Here is an 18374-nt window from a genome sequence, read left to right as displayed (position 1 = left end):
CAGAATCCAAAAACCTCAATATCAAAACAAACAGTAGGAAAGTTAAAACACGTATGCAAATGTTTTAGAGAAGTCTCCATGAATATTAGCTGTAGAAAATACTGCGTTATTCTAAACATAAGTTTTTTGTGTTTTTTTTTTGTTTTGTTTTTTTTACTTTATGTTACCAATATAAGCAAATAATGAAGGGTTTTCCCCATTTTAAAGAAATGGAACCTTGTTCGTACTTCCTTGCCGAGATGTGTATTGTTGGTGGCTGCTTGTAAGAGTATTTCCTATGAAAGAGCACGTATGCAAAATGAGATGAGGCTTGTTTGCGTTTGCTGGTGGTTCTCAGACCTAACAGCTGTGCAGCTCCCGTGGTGGACTTCCTTACACGTATATCCATTTGTTCCTCCGTGAGCTCCAGGCCCCTCTCTACTCCTCACAATGATAGAATCTCCAAAGTATTGAGAATAAGGGATAATGGAAACACCTTGCGGACTTGGCAGAGGTGAAGAGGACCGGCTCGTTTTGTTCATACTCTTGTCTGTTTCTTTTATACCAATATTATTTTATTGAAAAGTGTGTGGGTAGAAATAAATATTGAAAGAAGGGAGTAGGTGTAAATGGTTAACCAATAAAATACTACTTTTCTATAAGCAAATATTTTAAAATTTATTGTTTACAGGAAGATAAAATAGAAAGTCCAGAAACAGGAAATATTCCCAACTTAATTACTAACTTTTAGGTAAAGGTGTGACATTGTTGTTGAACCAGTAACATCCGGAATTTTCAGGACAGTACTGGGGTTTAAGTTGTCTGTCACCATAAAGATATTCTTTGAGAGCGCGTGGGTCTCTCTTCATTCTGAAAGCTAAGAGGCTATTGTCACCAGCTTACAGAGCTTTGCATGGTGGGTGCTGGCTGAGTGGCCCACAGTTTGATGTGCTGTCACAGTGTTAGTTCCACTGGGTGAGACACCCAGAGATGACACGAACATTTCCATTTTCCTGTGGCTTATTTTAAACCAACTCTTGGGTAAGAGCTGAGAACTCCTTCACCCACTTAAACTAGTGACCTAACTGCATGTAAAGATGGGAGGATGTGGGGGGGTCATTCATTTATAGTCGCCAGAGGTCATATGTGTGTGACATGTTAGGGGAGGAAGGAGAGAGTGATGGGAGGGGGAGCGGATGTGTGAGCACCCAAAGGACCAAGTGGCTTCGGGCTGATGAGCCCCTTGAGGAATAAGGAAGGGCTGCCCTGCCCATGCCCACACATGCGCTTTTAAACTCTCTTCTGCTTATTTGTGACTTTTCTCTCTTGATAAAATAAATTTATCAAAGTTTAAGGGTAAGTAACCAGGAGGAGGCTTATTTGGGTTAGAGAACAATGCGCTTCATTTCCCTTTCTTCTGTTGCCGTTTCCATGACAGAATCTGATGCTGGAGGGTGAGGAGGGTGGGTTGCAGCGGGCAGAGCGCTCAGGCTGAAATGCCCTGCACTGTGGAGTCCGACATGGTGGGTCCAACACTGCCACCTGGTAAAGCCAAGTACTTAACGAGTTGGGGTCCTACCTATCTGTCCCCCTGCTGAGAGAGTTACACGAGAGCACATGACCGACCCCCCACTTGGAGCCTAGCATCTGGGCAGTTTCTCCCACTGGGTTTTCCTAAGCTTCAGTTGTCTTGACAGATTTCATTTTAGTCACATAATTTCTCTAAAAGTTTAAGTGCTTTAAAATATTACAGCCCCAAATAAATAATTCACTCTTCAGAATCATGGTAATTAATGATCTCCCCCTGCTTAGTCAACATTTGAATATAGTATTTTTCTAAAATAGGACAAATACCGTATCAAGTTATATGAAATAATTGGCACCATTGTATACTTTTAGAAACTAATTGCCTATTATAAAATACACTTTCAAGTTTACCGTATATATTTTTTCTTTACCTTCCTTTTAAAATCATCTCTAAAAGTTGAGAGCAAAACACTGTTCTTTTGATAACCCGTGCATTCTAACTTTGTAGACGCTGTTTAGCTGCATTTGTAGTTTGCTGTAATGTGAGAGTGCGTTTGAGGTGGTTGCTTTCAGATAGACCCCTTTCCCCACATACATGCAGCCTCTGATCGCCACATCCCCCTAGCTCCCTTCGCCTGCTGCTTCTTAGCTGCATCTGACGCCCTGTCTGTTGTTTCTTGTGACCAGAATGGAAGCTCCGTGGACGCAGGGTTTTGTTCCTCCTTTCAAGGCTGTATCCACACGGCCTGATAACAGTACCTAGGACAGAAGTTGGAGTATTTGTTCACTGAATGAAAGAACGAGGAGTTACAAAAATTAAATTGTGGTGAGGTTTTGTAGATGGTGGTCCATTAGGCCTCCGTGTTTTTAAGGAAAAGGTTGCAGTTACGAGATATAAATACCTTCCCGCACTCTGAGCTTGTGCCGAGACTGAGCCAGGGCTCCAGAGCTGGGAGGATGGCTGTGCTGGAACAAAGACGAGAGGTGAGAAAATCCAAGAGACTAAAATAGAAGAGACGTGATTTAGAGCTGTATTTTTAGCAAATATGCCTTCCTCTAGGACTGGAAAATAGTCTCTGGAAATTAAAGATGAAAACCACTTGCAAGGAAATAGTTTGAGATACTGCTGACTACACATCCGCACTCTGCCCAGTCATACGGGCAGTCAGTCATTGACTTGGCTAAGGAGTTACGTACTCCCGCCTTCCCGTGTTTGGAAGAGCCACCAGCCATTCGGTAATGGAAATAGACTTCTCCACGAAGCTGGTTTTCTTGGCTGGTACAGTTCAGGAGAAATGGTGTTTAAAATATGGGGCTAATGTATGCTAGTGTCCTAAATCTATATTAAAACGATAATATCAAAATGTAAATACTGAAATGAATAGTCGTTTCTTTGTTTGGAAAATGTGTAGATCAAACTTGTTTCTCCCTGTGAGTAGGCAGAGCACCTGATTTCCATGGTGGGTGTGTGGAATGCCAGCAGAGCCTTCAACCACACCAGGTTAATAGAACCAGGAAGAGTTTCATTCTCACATAACGTCTTGATTCCATAGGGTCACTATGCCTACAATTAGTAATACTTTTGCTACTTTCGTTAGATTTTCCATTTCTGAATTACTCACTCAAGGTCTCTTTGTCAAAAGAATATTTACTTTGGGTTCTCCAATTCAAGATAATATATATAAACAGTTTGTATAAATTGTTATATTCCTGCGGCTCCTTAGATACTGTGTTAATGGTTCCACTCTTAATTTTAGTGAGTGCCACTAATTCAGGAGTTAATTGCAAAGACTAGTTATCAAAAGTCAAATTTAAATAACTTTTAAAAAGTGTTGGCTAAGACGTGGAGAAAAGGGAACCCTCATGCATTATTGATAGGACTGCAAATTGGTGCGTCTCTATGGAAAACGTACGGAGGTTCCTCAAAAAATTAGAAATAGAACTACTTTATGATCCAGCAGTTCCACTCCTGGCTGTTTATCTGAAGAAATCCAAAACACTAATTCGAAAAGATATATGCACCCCTATGTTCACTGCAGCACTATTTATAGTAGCCACGATATGGAAGCCACCTAAATGCCCATCAGTGGACAGTTGGGTAAAGAAGAGGTGGTGCTACGGAATATTACTCAGCCATAAAAAATGAAATCTTACCATTTGCGACAACCTGGATGGATCTAGAGGGTATCATCCTAAGTAAAATAAGTCAGACAGAGAAAGACAAATACCATATCACCTCACTTATTTGTGGAATCTAAAGAACAAAATAAAAACACAACTCAAATTGAAAACTTTGAATTCTTGAAAGACTTGGAAAGTTAGTTTTATAAAAAAATTGATTTATTAGGAGTTTTTAAAAGTAAACTGGTTAATAAAGTGACTTAAAATTCTGTTTTTAATTTTAAAATTTTCTTGGCTAAGTGATGATTTTTTTGTGGTTTCTTGTACATTGCTTTGAGGGCACCTCCATCACATCGAGGAAAAGGTTACTAAACCGTGTGTGTGTGTGTGTGTGTGTGTGTGTGTGTTTTATAAGTCAGATTAAGAGTTTCCAGCACGTCTTTCACATCCACTTGTTTATTTGGTGTGGAGCCCTGGAATCTGGCCTGAGGAGGCACGTAGTAGTAACTATAAAGGCAGAGACAACCCCTGTCGGAATGCTGTTTGAGGATAAAAATACTGGCTCTGCTACGTGAAATGTTCCCTTTAACTAGAGAACCTTGGTGTGGGTGTTCACTGGAGTGTGGCGTGTGGAACTTCAGAGTGTGAGCTAAGTGCAGGCCTGGCGCAGAAGCTCACTGAGCACTGCCAGGCCCCCGGCCCCTCCGGGGAGCCCTGAGGTTGCCCAGAAGGCAGGCGACGCTGTCCTAGTGGAAACATGTATGCTGCTCCCATGGGGCCCTGTGTTGTGAAGATTTAGAAAAAGAGCTGCTTTTGCATGATGACTGAGCAGGAGGCATTGAGCTTCCATTTATGCCTCTGGTTTGTAACCTATTTACCAGTAAGGGAGAAACTTAACACTGGCCGTGCTGTTTTCTTTTCTAGCTTCCAAAGGAATTGTCTTTAGAGACTTTTGACAAGACCATCCTAAGAGCCCTGAATCAGGGTTCACTGAAAAGGGAGGAACGGCGGCATCACGACCTGGAGCCCATCCTCAGGTAACAGCTCACCTGACAACCGCCACAGAGGTGTCACACACAGACTGGGTCACGAGCTGTCGGGAGGACTTAGAAGGGAGCCCAAGGGACATCACAGAGATTCTTTCTCTGGGGTACATTTTAAAGTAGACTTGTTATCCTTGTGTTGATTTACTCACAGTAAGACACCAGGCTAATCTATCATCGTACTCTTCACTTCTGTGAAATCAAAAGTGATTGTTGCTAAAATATGCAAATAGTCGGTGAAACCTTATTTTACTCCTTTAAGTATTTATTGAAAGAGAACCTTGTACAAGAGCATAACGTTGGAGATTTTGTTTTGTTTTGTGTAAGTTGTCAGGAAAGAAGGTTAGGCAGGGGGCGGGAAAGTGAAAGGAAACACCACTTCCTGAACGCCTGCTGGTTGTCACAGCCTTGATCCGGGCACAGCCTGGTTGAGCACAGCCATGGTCCGGGCACCGCCGTGACAGAGACACAGCCAGGCAGTTGAGGTTCAATGGAGGTTAAGATCTTTGCCCTTATGAGGTTGATGGGTTATTGGAGAAGGTGGGTATAGGGGCGATGAGTGTTATATATGCTGCCAGGGGGGCACAGACCCTGTCTTGTGTTGGCTCCCAAAGCGCCCACGTGCCCCTAGAGGGAGGAAGCGATGAAGACAGAGGTGGGGGATCCTGGGTGGTGCAAGGATCCCACACAGGTGTGGGTGTGACTGTAGGTAAAAGCACCTGTTCCATGTGGGAAGTTGGGGGACCTCTTGCCCAATGGCTTGTATTGTTTCTACCGTAAGAGATTTGCTTAAGAAGGGCTGGATTGAGGGTGGGGGTCACATGTTTAAGAGTAGAAGGGATTTAAAATAGCTACGTGAGAATGTGGACCACCCGATAGAGGCGACCTAGTCAGCTGGACAAGGTTCGGGGTCTAGTTGAGGGTGAAAGTCAGTAAATTACAGTGGTGTCCGTCTGTCCTGCTGTGGGGATTTTTCTTTTTTTAATATTTCTAACACTTTAGGTTCAAATGTTAGGAAAGTGTATGGTCAGATTTGTCCAACATAAGGACTTCATTGACTGTGACAGAAGGATAATGGGGCAAGGAAATTGAGAAAAGTGTGTTAAATTTTTTAAAAATGATGGACAGTTAGAATCACAGTGAAAATAGGTGAGTGAGTGAACTGCGCTTGGAGAACAGGCGTCATGGGAATAATCAAGTAATAAAAGAATCAAGTTGAGATGAGAGCATGAAATGTCTATGTCAGTGAGTTTTGAGCTGAAACACGTGCTTATGATGTTAGAGGTTTGGAGTGCGTTTTAGGATGGTTACCTCACCCCTCTCGGCTTCCCTTTAGGGGAAAGAAGTTAAGTAGTGGTGGCTGAGGAAACAAGAACTGTTTTACTGGAAACTTGCAGCTATTAATAAGTAAACGCCGTGTTGGAGCATATACGGCTTAGAGTCAGGGCGAAGTGAGGCTCTTCTCTGCCCTCTGGACAGACAGCCCACATTTGCAAAGCAGACTGGGAGGGGGAAGGAGAGAGCGCCGAGATGTGTATCATTTAATGTAGTGAGGGGCCTATGCATATTCTCAGGATGAGGAAGGGCTGGGAAGAAGCAAGGGACGCTTGCCTCTTGAGGAGGAGAAGCAGAAATCTGGGAGGGGAGTGTTTTCATTGTATGCCAAGGTCCAGGTTGTGACCAAGGAAGTAAATGACTGAAGTAAGGTAGGAGATGGAGGGAGTCACTGGGGAAAAGGCAGCCACGAAAGGCCAGGAGTGTTCGGTGGTCCCCATGTGGCCTTTGACGTCCCCCAGCACGATGGACGACTTGGGGTGGAAAAGACAGAGAAGCAGGAGCCAGCACTGAATGGGAGTGTGGACGAGTGACCGGAAGGTTGGTGCGTGACCAGACCAGCGTTAAGGAGCCTCCGTCCTGGCAGCCTGCACCTGATCAGAGGGGTGATAAGTGCTTCCCCAGAACAGGCATGAACAGGGAGTTCTAATGTGGGAAAAGAAAAAACCAGAATGAACCCTGGAGTGTCTGAGTGAAGATACTGGTGCAAACTCATGATTTTCCGTATATGTTGGTCGATCTAGAAATAAATGTGGTTGTGTGTGTATACACGTTCCCTGGCTCTGTTCATTAAAGGGTCTAGAAGCAGCCACATCCCCGTAGCGGTAGGTCTAGAGCTGGACTTGTAATCCCATTCCCCACTGAATGGAACTAGGGCTCTTCGGAGGAAAAGTTGATTGTGGGGCTGGCGCAGGGAAAGTACAAGATGAGCCTGTTGTACCCGAAAGCAAGGAAGTGCCCTAGGAATGGTGTAGCTTGGTCAGGGCGCGCGGCAGCCAGCTGGGAGGGGGTCCTGGTCAATGTGGGGCAAACCGAGCATCAAAATCAGTAATAGTAACATTGACTAAAGAGGAAACCATGAGTCCCATGTTCAAGTAAGTAATAAATGCACAGATTGAAAATGTGAGGAATGGGGTATTTACAGTATCAAAGTCCTCCTACAAAACATGCTTTTTATTTATAAAGAGAGGAAGAGTAACTTGAAAGTGGAGAAGACTGACATATGCCACTTTAATCCCAGAAAGTGAACTTGAGGAGTGAGGGGTCGGTCACAGTCGCCACCACACAACAGGCTACAGTGACAGAACACTGCCTCCGTCCTATGACGTGCCTGCCATGAGCTCTGATCACGAGGAAATGTCAGACAAACCCGGATTGGGACCATCCGACCAAAGGCCTGGGCTGTCCTCATGAGGCCGTGGGAGTCAGGGAGGACGGGGGGGGGCTAGCCTGGACGGGTGCCTGTGGTGAAAAGACACTTCCGGGTCAGCTGGCAAAACTTCAGTGGAGTCTGAGGATAAGTTATCAGTATTAATGTCCTGATATTGATTATAGGAGAATGTCTTTCCATATGTTGGGGAATCAGAGATAAGCTATTTATATGGTTCAGAAAAGAAAATCCTTGTTTCTGTATTTGCACCTTTTCTGTAAGTTTGAGGTTTTCCGTAGAAAATATTTCCAGAAAGAGCCACTTTTAGAATTTAGAATTTATGGCCAAGACCATAAATTAGAGGTAAGTTGTAGCTTTTAGGGGTCTCCTCAGTGATGACCAGAGAGAGATAGAGAGAGACAGAGAGAGAGAGAGAGATACATTTGTTACTACAAAGGTGTTATTAAAGCTATTAGTGAAGAATGCCAAGGGAGGTGTAATGTGAAAAGTCCTTAATTTCTCTTTCTCCAAATCTGTTCATTAGAAGTAGCCTTTATTAGAAATCTTATGTAACTTTTTCATAAGTTTTCTGTGTGTGTATACACCCTTGAATTTATGTGTTTATTTATGTATTTCCTTTGTGCAAATTGGACTATACACTTTTCTGCCACTTACTCTTCATTAAATATATTGGACATGGTAACATGTGAGTATTGATACATGTAAAAAGATTGCCACCCCTTTTTTTATTTTCTACATATTTCATTTTTAGTTCCATAATTAGTGTATTTTACAGCCATTTTGGTTGTTCCTAAATATTTTCTTAGGTTGGTGCAAAAAGCAATTGCAGTTTTTGCACTTATTTTTAACCTTTTAAACTGCAATTAATTTTGCACCAACCTAATAAAACTACAACAACATTACATATATGCCTCGTAACACATTTGGATACATTGATCTGTAAGAGAAATTTCTAGAATTGTAATTGGTCAAAAGTGATGCATTTTTTAACATGCAAGGCTTCTAAATTACTTCTGAGGGGGTAGCAATACTTTATACCCTAGAAAGCCTTGTGTTTGTATCTCCATGCCTCAGCAGACATGAAATACTCTGTTTCTCATCTTTGTCCATCTGAAAAAGGAAGACTATTTCATATTAATCTGTTTGAGTGGCTATTTGCACTTGCCCAGGAATGGCTTTTTCAGTCTTTTCCACTTTTTTTATTTAATGGTAGCGATTTATAAGAGTTATGTGTTATTTTAAAGAAAGGAGTCCTATTTGTCATTTCTTAACCATGCAGATAGTTTAAAATTTTATGTACATATTGTAGTCGGATTTATCAGTCTTTTCTCTTATGGTTTCAGGGTTTTGTGTCCTCATGATTTCAGGGTTTTGTGTCCTGCTTGGAAAGGCTTTTTTTCCTCAAAAATTATATTTTTAAAATAGTTTTTCTAATACTTCTCTTTAAAAAAAATCTTTACTTTGTTTGTATGGCTAGCCTGTGGTCTCAACACAATTAATAAGATGTTAGAACACTTCATTCTCAGTTTGTGAATTTTAGATTAGTGTTATTATCATTTGTCGCTTAAATATAGCAGTTATAAAGCAGGGGGCAGGAAATGCAAGTGAGAAATAGGAAGTGGGTTTATAAGTGAAGCAGTGATGGGCCGGTAAAGGACACACTGCATTGAGTTTCCAAATACACTGTAAACGAGGAGGATGAACATGTGGCACTAAAATGGACATTTGGGCTTGGGTGACTCGTCATGTCAGAATGTAATCCTGGATTTAATTTATCAAGTAGCTTATGGCCACTCTGACTTTTTAATATAGGTGCGATGACCGTGTTGTGCTCACGTATCAGTGAGCCCTGACTTCTGTCTGTACTGCGTCTCAGTGTGGTGCCCACAGTGGATTTGCAGTGGATGTGGCGTTTGGGTGGGTTCTGGGCTGTCTCCTGGGACTCAGGCCTTGACTAGAAGGTGTGCCTGCTTGTATGTGTGACCGACTGCCTGTTAAATGTAACTGGGTAGTAAGCGCCCCCACTGCCTTTGGATTTTAATAGCCAGTTTTAGGTAATGTAGTCAGACCTGGAAATTTAGATTAGCTCCTTACCTCCTATCTCAATTTTTCTTCCATCTCTTCATTTCCTCTCTTTGTCCTCCTATTGAATATTTACCTCCACATTTGAGTACCAAGAAGCAGTTTTGCCTTACATTCAAGGCAACTTTGGCCCATAAGGGTCATCTCTTGGTTAAAGTATTTAATGATTTTATAATTAACCTGAATGATAGGTCAAAAACCTTAGGGAGACATTAAGAATTAAAATTTTAAATGAGCATTTAAAGTGTTCAAAAATAATGGAAGGGGATTTGTATGTTGAGCAGCAGGTGACAGTTTTAAGTTACCTATCCTATTTGAGTGTCATAACCTGGAATTATTGGTGGTAGTTCCCCATGAGGAAATTGAAGCTGAAAGACTAGATTACTTGTGTAGGGTGATTGAGCTTTTTAAGTGGTTGAGCTGCTGTTCAGATCCATGATTAAACTTTCCATTAGACTGTGCTGTAACTATGGCCCCTTTTGTAGGGAAGAACTCTACTTGGAATCTTTGAATTACATTAATGAAATAGGAAGAGGGCTGGTTTTCAAATATAACAGCTTAGGATCATGGTCCGATGCACTTTGAAGTGGATCATCAGTTAGTCATGCCTTAGGATGTATGGTAATACGTGTAACTTACCTGACCGCTGTGTCCCATAGTTTCCAGGACTCTTAGGATCCCAAACTCCCAGCCTCCTGTGCTCAGACTGTAGGGCGATGTTTTCATGGTATAGCCAAGTGATGACAAGTAACACCTATGAAGGAAGAGGAAAGAAATTAATGTATAGTTTTGTTTCTGAGCAGAAAGGCAGCTATTGCCTACTTGGGCATAAGGCTGAAATAATACATTTTACCTGAATTTACCTGCCACTTAAATTTGCTTTACAGTCTAAACTGAGACTCTTGTGGATTAACAAACCTCTTTTCTCTTTATATGCAGGCAGCTATTCTCAACTTCGTCACAAGCTTTTCTACAGAGTCAGAAAGTACACAGCTTTTTTCAGTCCATATCATCAGACCCTCTACACGGCCTCAGTAAGCGTCCTCCTGCTCCCTCGGTGGAAAGCGGACATTTCTCCTGCTTAGATTTGTAGCTTTGCCATGCCGCCTTGTATGGGGTAGTCGTTGTACTTAGAGTCAAGAAATGGTGACTTATAATTAAGAAACACTTGTAATTTTAAGTGAATTTTACACTGCAATTTTAAAGACAAGAATGTGTGAAAGCTAATGTCACAAGACAGACTGATTCCAAGGCAAGGGCCAAGTCTCTCCAACTTGTGGACATACTGGATCCTCAGGTCATTGACAGACGTGCCGTACGGCCTGTGGGGAGGCCACAGTGCGGGTGGCACGATGTGTGACATACCTTACAATCTGCCGTTCCTCCTGTGCTCCTCTTCCCTTGATGAGCTCCACAGCCTCCCGGGCTGGAAACCTTGGCCTTGGTGTTTTTACTTTGCCTCTTTCTATACAGTCATTTAAAAGCCAAGCCACTGCAAAGGCCTTCTTCCTTTGTACCCCCCTACCAGTCTTCCTGTTGTCAGGGAGGCTTTCTTTGATGCAGACTGTACAACGTCTCCCTTTTCTCAGGCTCTCCTTTCTCCCCTCACGCTCGCCTACCCCAGGATTATCTCGGGTCATTTGGTAATCTCCTTTTCAAAACCGTAGAAGTTTGGTATGAAGCTCAAGCGACTCCTTCCTTCTCATAACCCGTCTCAACCTCCTTCCTCATCTCTCAAGCTCTAGGGGCTCGAAGGCTGGGTTCACTCAGTACCCCCTGCCATTTCCTGTCCCAGTGCCTTCCCTTATTCTGCACCTGAACTTAATATACTTCCTTTTGTCATAACTTGTTAAAATCACACCTGGTTTAAGACCCAACTGAAATGTCACCTCATGAAGATTTCCTAGTTTTTTCTTGTGTTCCTATACTTTGGTTTTGCATTTATGTTTTAGCATTCGTCACAGTCTGCCTTGTGTTTAGTTTTATACACATTAAACTGCCTTTTTGAATAAATATTTTGCCAGTATATTGATATGTGCATTAGGAGAATTTCTGCTAACTTTAATCAAGTGCAACCACTATGGCAAGCAACTAAGTATTTGTATCTTCTTTCAAAAAAGTCATCTTCCAGTATTTTAAAGGGGAAAGAAAATGTATATTTTCTCAATTTGAGTTTGGAGAAAAAAAGGTTAAGAAAATAACATGATTGGATATTATAACATATGGGTCAAAGTTTTCTAATTGTGTGTGTGTGTGTATATATATACTGGGGGTGCCAAAAAAATGTATACACATTTTAAGAGATGTTATCTATGTAGCAGTAGTTCGCTGTAATCAGAAGTGTCTGGACGCTGATGGGTAACCTCTTTGAGCACCTCTTGTAATTGCAGAAGTCAAACATGACCATATACTGAGTATTACAATTTTAATAATTTTTTCCTTTGTTAAAATATGTATACATTTTTTTGTCACCCTCTGTATATGCCTTAAACATTTTAAACAGATGTGTAGCATTAGAATTAATGACCATTCACTGCTAGTTGACTCAGACAAGATGAACAACTCCATCGTTAAATTTACAGCTGAATAGTGGCAATAGCTTTTTCAAAAGAATCCTGATCATTCTAGAGCTGTACAGATTTAACAATCAGTGCTTTCTGCTTAAACCAGCGTGTAAGTACTTTGTATTGAGTACCTACAAATAGTATCTATTTAGTTCTAAAAAGACATTGGAACACAAAGTTAAACTTTTAATTCAGATGTTAATAGACTGCCCAGGAAAACTCACTCAAGTGAGTGGTACATATATAAATTACAGAAAACTCAGCTTGAGAGCTTGGCAGTATTTAAATTACATGAGCAATGAATGCTAAAGAGGCTGGTAGATTTTAAGATATCAAATTGTTGTGAAATTATAGTTATGTATTAAAAGTACACGTTTTGAGATGATGGGAAATCTGGTCAGGACAGCCATGCTATTTCACCAAAGAACACGTTGTTAATGTTCATTTGCACTTAAACTCTTTCGAAAAATGACAGCTCCACCTTCTCCTCCGTGGTCCCCTCTCTTCCCCCTTCACCCCCCAATCCGGGATAGGGAGCAACATTCCATATCCTGACAACTGAGAAGACAAATGTTCAACTCCTAAATGACAGAAAATGTGGACCACTGGAATGCCACTGGTCTGAATTTTAAGGGAGAAATAAGCCAGTGCTACAGTGTATTCCACGGTCAGTGCTGGTCCACAGCTTACTTGTCCCTCCCTGGTCTGTAACAGAAGAGCAGAAGCTGTGTGGACACCGAGTCATTTGTAGCAGTTTGACATTACCACGGCATTATTGTTATAGTTTATAAAAGTAGCAGTCCACAACAAATTAGAAAATTTTAAAAGCCTTACAATACTACCGATGTTTGAGAAGCACTAATCCAATCCATCTCCATGATGGGGCCTGACAGATGTGAAGCAACTTGCTCCAGCCCTGTGTTTTTTTTGGCGGGAGAGCTGGCTATATGAACCAGGGCCTCCACTCCCGGCCCAGTGTTTCGTGCTATGTCTTCTTGCTGTCTTAAGGTCCTATCTAGTAGAAGTGTTCTCTTTGCCACTAATTCTCCTCTCTCATCATCCTTGGAAGAAAAATAAGTATTATATTTGTTTTCTTTGTCTCTATTATAATTTTCCTAAAAAGTTAATAGTATTCAATACTTCCTTCAGGTAACTTGCAATCCTCTCTGAAGACTTCCAAGATACTAGAACACTTAAAGGAAGACAGCTCAGAAGCTTCAAGTCAAGAAGAAGGTAAATGTTGGTTCCCTGGAATAAGTCATTTTGTCAGGAATGGGCACAGAGATAGGCAAACAGACCATTAGAACAGATTAAGGAGACGAGAAACAGACGTGTTGGAACTTAGACTATGACAGGTGGCATCGTTACAAATAAGTGGGGAAAGAATGGACTACTCAATAAATGGAGTTGGCTGGCTTTCCAACCGCAAAAAGAATTATATAATTAATCACACCTTACATCATGCACAAAAATTTCGAGGGACAAATTATATGTAACATATAAACTTAATGTATGTGTAAAATACAAAACTTCAGCTTTTAAATGTTAATAATCTGGGACAAGAAGGCTTTCTTGGCAAGGCGGAGCATGACCATAGTGGAGCTCTTTCTAATCTAAATCACAGTTTAACATGTGCCGACAAACCAGAAAGCTAGAAGACATTTGCAGGATATTTACAAATAAAGACTACATCCAGGTTATGGGGAAAGATGCTTCTAAAACTCAATGAGAAAATCAGTCCAATTGGCAATATTTGTAAAAGATAGGCAATTCATAGAAGAAGAAACTTGAATAGCCATTAAACAGTGTTCAACCTCACCAGTAGTCTGGAAAATACAAATTAAAAACATCATTTCACACTCATCAGATTGGCAAAACATTTTCAGTCTGACATTATCAAAGATATGAAGTAATGGGAACTCTCATCTACTGCCGATGGGAGTATAAATTGGCACAACTACAACTGTTGTCACGTGCCCGGGGGGCCATTGTGTACAATAGCAAAGACATGTACATTACCCCAGTGCTTTAAATGTTAATGAAGTTATAAGTAAATTGTAGCATATTCATACTAGGTGGCAATTAAAATGATATCAATAGTGTATTCAAACATGCAATACCACTGTATGTTTGTGAATGCAAATATGGGTCGTTAAAATAAAAATGCACTGGAATATTTCAACTAGTTAATCTCTGTAGAGGAGGGAGTTGAATGGAGGAAGGCCTTCACTTGCCTTTGTGATAGTTAATAAAAAGAGACAGACAGCTATCTGGGAGGTGGGTATATGGGTGTTTGTTATATTACAAGATATCTTTTTTTTTTTAATATTTGAGGCACTTTATATTTTTAATGGTTAAAAAAAGAGCCTGAAAAAAAAAAAAAAGAGCCTGAAACTGAATGTTTTAGTATTGCAGTGGCATACTTGTAGTAAACTTTCGTAGTTTTGGACAAAATTGATTTGCTATTAGGTGGAACACATTTGAGAGGCTGTTGAAGAAAATTCGATCATTTGTGTCCTTTGAAAAATTGTTTCTTGAAGGAGTTTTCTGTGAAAAACGCTCCATACAGTCTGTGGACACTGTTATGGGCACATAAATGAGTTGCATCATCCTTTTGGATTTTTGCAGCAGCATTTAGTGTTATAAATTGTTTTTTTTTTTCTGTATTGTAGATGTGTTACAGCACACCATAATCCACAAGAAACATACCGGGAAAAGTCCCATTGTGAAGTAAGTATCTAATTTCTAAAACATGAATGTCTTTGTGCATTTTTAAATCAGTGTCACATTTACTTTAATTTCTACCATTTTACTATTTGGTTGTTATTTGTCCTATATTTTCTGTTTCCTTTTCTTGCTTTTGGGTGGCTTATTTATTATGTTTTTCTCTTCTGTTTGCCTTGGTAGTTAGGCATTGCTTTTTTATTTTTCTGGTGGTCACCCTAGAGATTACATTGTACATCTTTGACTTACCAAGGTGTGATCTTAATTGTGCTCGTACCACTTCCCAAGTGAGAACCTTCACTGTAATTTTACTTACCTCCTCCCAACTTACAAGTTACGCTGTTATTATTTTAAGTCTCTCTGTATTTTAAACCTCATGAAACTTTTTTTTATTAATTTACAACTGATCGTTCTGTTGTTCTTCCTTCCTTCCTGTGTGTCTGGACATCCATCTCTGATCGTTTTTCCATCCAACTGAAGAACACTTGAGTATTTCCTGTAGTCACATCTGCCAGTGACGAGTTCACTTTGTTTTTATCTGAAAACAATATTTATTTTGTCTGCGTTTTTTAAAGACTTTTTGCTGAATATAGGATTCCAGGTTGGCAGTTATTTTCTGTTCTTTGAAACTATACAGGCATACTTTGTTTTGTTGCTCTTCCCTTTATTGCACTTTGTAGATGTTATGTTTTTGTTTGTTTTTTTTAACAAATTAAAGGTAAGACCCTCCACCAGCAAAAAGATTATGACGTGCTAAAGGCTCAGATGGTAGTTAGCATTTTTTAGCAAGAAAGTATTTTTAAATTAAGTTACGTTCATTGTTTTTTAAGGCATAATAGTATTATTACATACTTCATAGCCTATGGTAACCCTAACTTTTAGATGCACTGGGAAACCAAAAAGTTTGTGTGACTCACTTTATTGTGTTATTCGCTTTATTGCTGTGGTTGGTCTGGAACCGAACACAAAACATCTCCTAGGTCTGCCTGTAGTGTCACTGTCTTCTAGTCTAATGCCTTTGGTCCCTTGCATCATATCCTCTCAGCCCAGCTCTGTATGTGACTTGGTGTGATTTGCAGCAGAAATGTGACGGCTTGTGGCAAGCACATGCCATGAGACTTTCCACCTTCTGCCCCAGGGCCCTTGCTGATTTTATGGGGCCTGCTTGTACAAGTTAATTTGCCCAGAGTCGCTCCTCAACTGATGGGGGAACTCCAGCTTCCTGTCCTTCAGGTAGATAATTCCGGGAGATCCCAACCAGTTTGAGCGTCTGTTACTTATGGTGGCACCCTCAGTGATGGACCCTCACGTGGGGTTTTTTACCCCTCCTATTTCATTCTCCCCACTTCTTGCTTCTGCTTCCTGGGTTCACCTCCCAAATCAAATGTCATCCCAGGTTCTGCTTTTAAGGGGAACTCAATCTTAAGACAGCTGGCATCCGTTCTTTTAATCTTATAATTCTTTGGAAGTTAATGTGATTTTTTTTCTAACTCCTATTTCTTTTTAAGATTTTCTCATTGTCTGGTTTTCAGCAGTTTTCCTACGGTATATTTGTAGCTTTCTTTGAATGAATTCTGCTTCATGAGTCTGCTGCTTTGCATTTTTCCTCAGTCCTCGTGTTTTCTTCTGACCAAATTTCCTCTTCACTGATTTTTTTCATCTGTTTCTATTCATTGAATTCTTAATTTCAGTTTATTTTACAGTTCTAGAACTTAAATTGGTGTGTTTTTTAAATATTTTTTTGGTATTTTTCTAAAATTCTCAATCTTCTTGTAGTCATTGACCATATTAAACACTATTATTTTAAAATTATGTACAATAACTTCATTCTCTGGATTCCCTTTGAATCTGCTTCTGTTGTCTGTTTCTTCAGTCACATTATCCTGTATCTTCACATGCCTTAGATGTACACAGTGCTTAGTCAGCCGTTCTCTCAAGATTGGGGTTATAATTACAACCCAGCTGTAAGTGGTGCAGGATGATCATTGCATGGAATATAAAGACAGAATGTGCATTGGTTAGCAATCTTTTTAGAAAAAGGTACTAATTGTTAACTAGATAAGATAGCTGTGTACTGATTTAGGCTCATGGTATACTTGTGTTTTCCTGAGAGCTGTCACTGGGCAGTCTGTAAAAACACACTGAAGAAAGGGTTACTGTAGCTTCTTCATGACATGGTATATAGTAGGTTAGATTATTGAGACCAGATTTTCATACTTGTGTAAACTTGGCTTTTGACAGCACTGTTGGTACGAGTTGCCCTCCGTTGGATGGGCTCACCATGCAGTATTCTGAACAGAATGGAATCGTGGATTGGAGGAAGCCGAGCTGCCCCACCGTGCAGCGCCCGGAGCACTGTGGGGCCTTAGTGGACCAGGTATTTAGGGGTTTTGTCTTATCTTCATGTCACATTGTAAAGCATTGCTACTCGGTGAGCAATGAGTTCTGTAAGCATATTATGTCAGATAGTGTATCTGGTAAGAACTGAAGGAATGGTTAAGTGTGAGACTTTAAACTTAATTGGTTTATATTACCTAAGCTCTTCTTAAACCTGAAAAAGTATATATAGATTTGCTTTTATTACTCAAAAAATTAGTACATTTTAATGTGATGCCTAATGTATTTATTCTAACTAGGGATACATCAAATTGTTATGCCAGATTTTTGCTTTGGAAAGAATTATTCATATTTCACTCACTACATTGTTACGGGTGATGTGAATTTTGGAACTGACCTTCCCTCATTAATAATTGGGCCAATTTACTGACACTTCTGAATATAATTAGGACATACTTGCTGTCTTAGGCGTTGGTGTAATCAGAAAACAGAGTGTTCTCACATGTGTTTAGGTAATTTGGCACCACTAGTACAGGGCGAATGCCTACTGGTACGGCTATGAAAGAACCGCCTTCTCCCTAGGAAATGGATTTCTCAACCTGATTTTTATTTCTGGCCAACACTCAGATCCAAACATTAACCTTTACTGGAATGTATTTTTATGGACTCTAAAGCATTGAAGCATATTTTGAGAAATTGAATGTTATCTTAGCGATACTTACTTAATGGCTTATTTTCAAAGTCCATTGTTTATACTTTTTCTCCCTCCACTTCAGTGACTGCACCTTTTCTTCTTAGAGTTGACAAAATTGTGTATTGCAGTTTTACCAACCTGAACTTTAAAAGAATACTGGTAAAACTGCAGTAAATACCAGTTATTTGATTGTGTTTTATTTTGTGGTCAGAAGAAAGAATACAGGTCCTATTTATAATAAAAGCAAATTGCAGGCCTTTGTGCCTTTGAGCCGCAGCCTCTCAAGCCACTTCCCTTTGTGCTCGGCCCGCTCCTAATTCTCTGGAGTGTACTCTCTTCTAATAAACTTCTCTTTCACCATTTCCCAAAAAAAAAAAAAAAAAAAGAGGCAAATTACAAAGTAGATAAATTTTTCATGATTTATATTGTCAGGGAATATAAAAATTTTAGTGGTTCAGGTAGGTATCTTCAAAAATAGGTTGAAAATCAAAATGTATTAGAATATACAACTGAGCCTGTATTATTTTAATATCTGATATTAGAATAATAGGACACTTCCATGAGTATGGTTTAGCATT

At 40.2% G+C, this 18374-nt stretch overlaps 1 protein-coding gene across 2 annotated transcripts in view; it reads left to right on the top strand.

Annotated features, from left to right (window-relative positions):
- Positions 1-18374, top strand: part of ZCCHC2 (zinc finger CCHC-type containing 2) — a 52804-nt gene that overhangs the window by 19936 nt on the left and 14494 nt on the right. For both annotated transcript variants that reach the window (XM_081078102.1, XM_081078101.1), the window contains exons 5-9: positions 4552-4664; positions 10417-10511; positions 13191-13274; positions 14714-14771; positions 17007-17142. In XM_081078102.1, coding sequence (XP_080934228.1) covers positions 4552-4664; positions 10417-10511; positions 13191-13274; positions 14714-14771; positions 17007-17142 — 486 coding nt within the window. The remainder of the gene's footprint in view (positions 1-4551; positions 4665-10416; positions 10512-13190; positions 13275-14713; positions 14772-17006; positions 17143-18374) is intronic.

The sequence above is a fragment of the Rhinolophus hipposideros genome (assembly GCF_964194185.1).
Source record: "Rhinolophus hipposideros genome assembly, chromosome: 17".
NCBI classification, from domain to species: domain Eukaryota; kingdom Metazoa; phylum Chordata; class Mammalia; order Chiroptera; family Rhinolophidae; genus Rhinolophus; species Rhinolophus hipposideros.
Note: the sequence above shows the minus strand (reverse complement) of the source record. Positions and strands in the feature narration are given on the sequence as shown.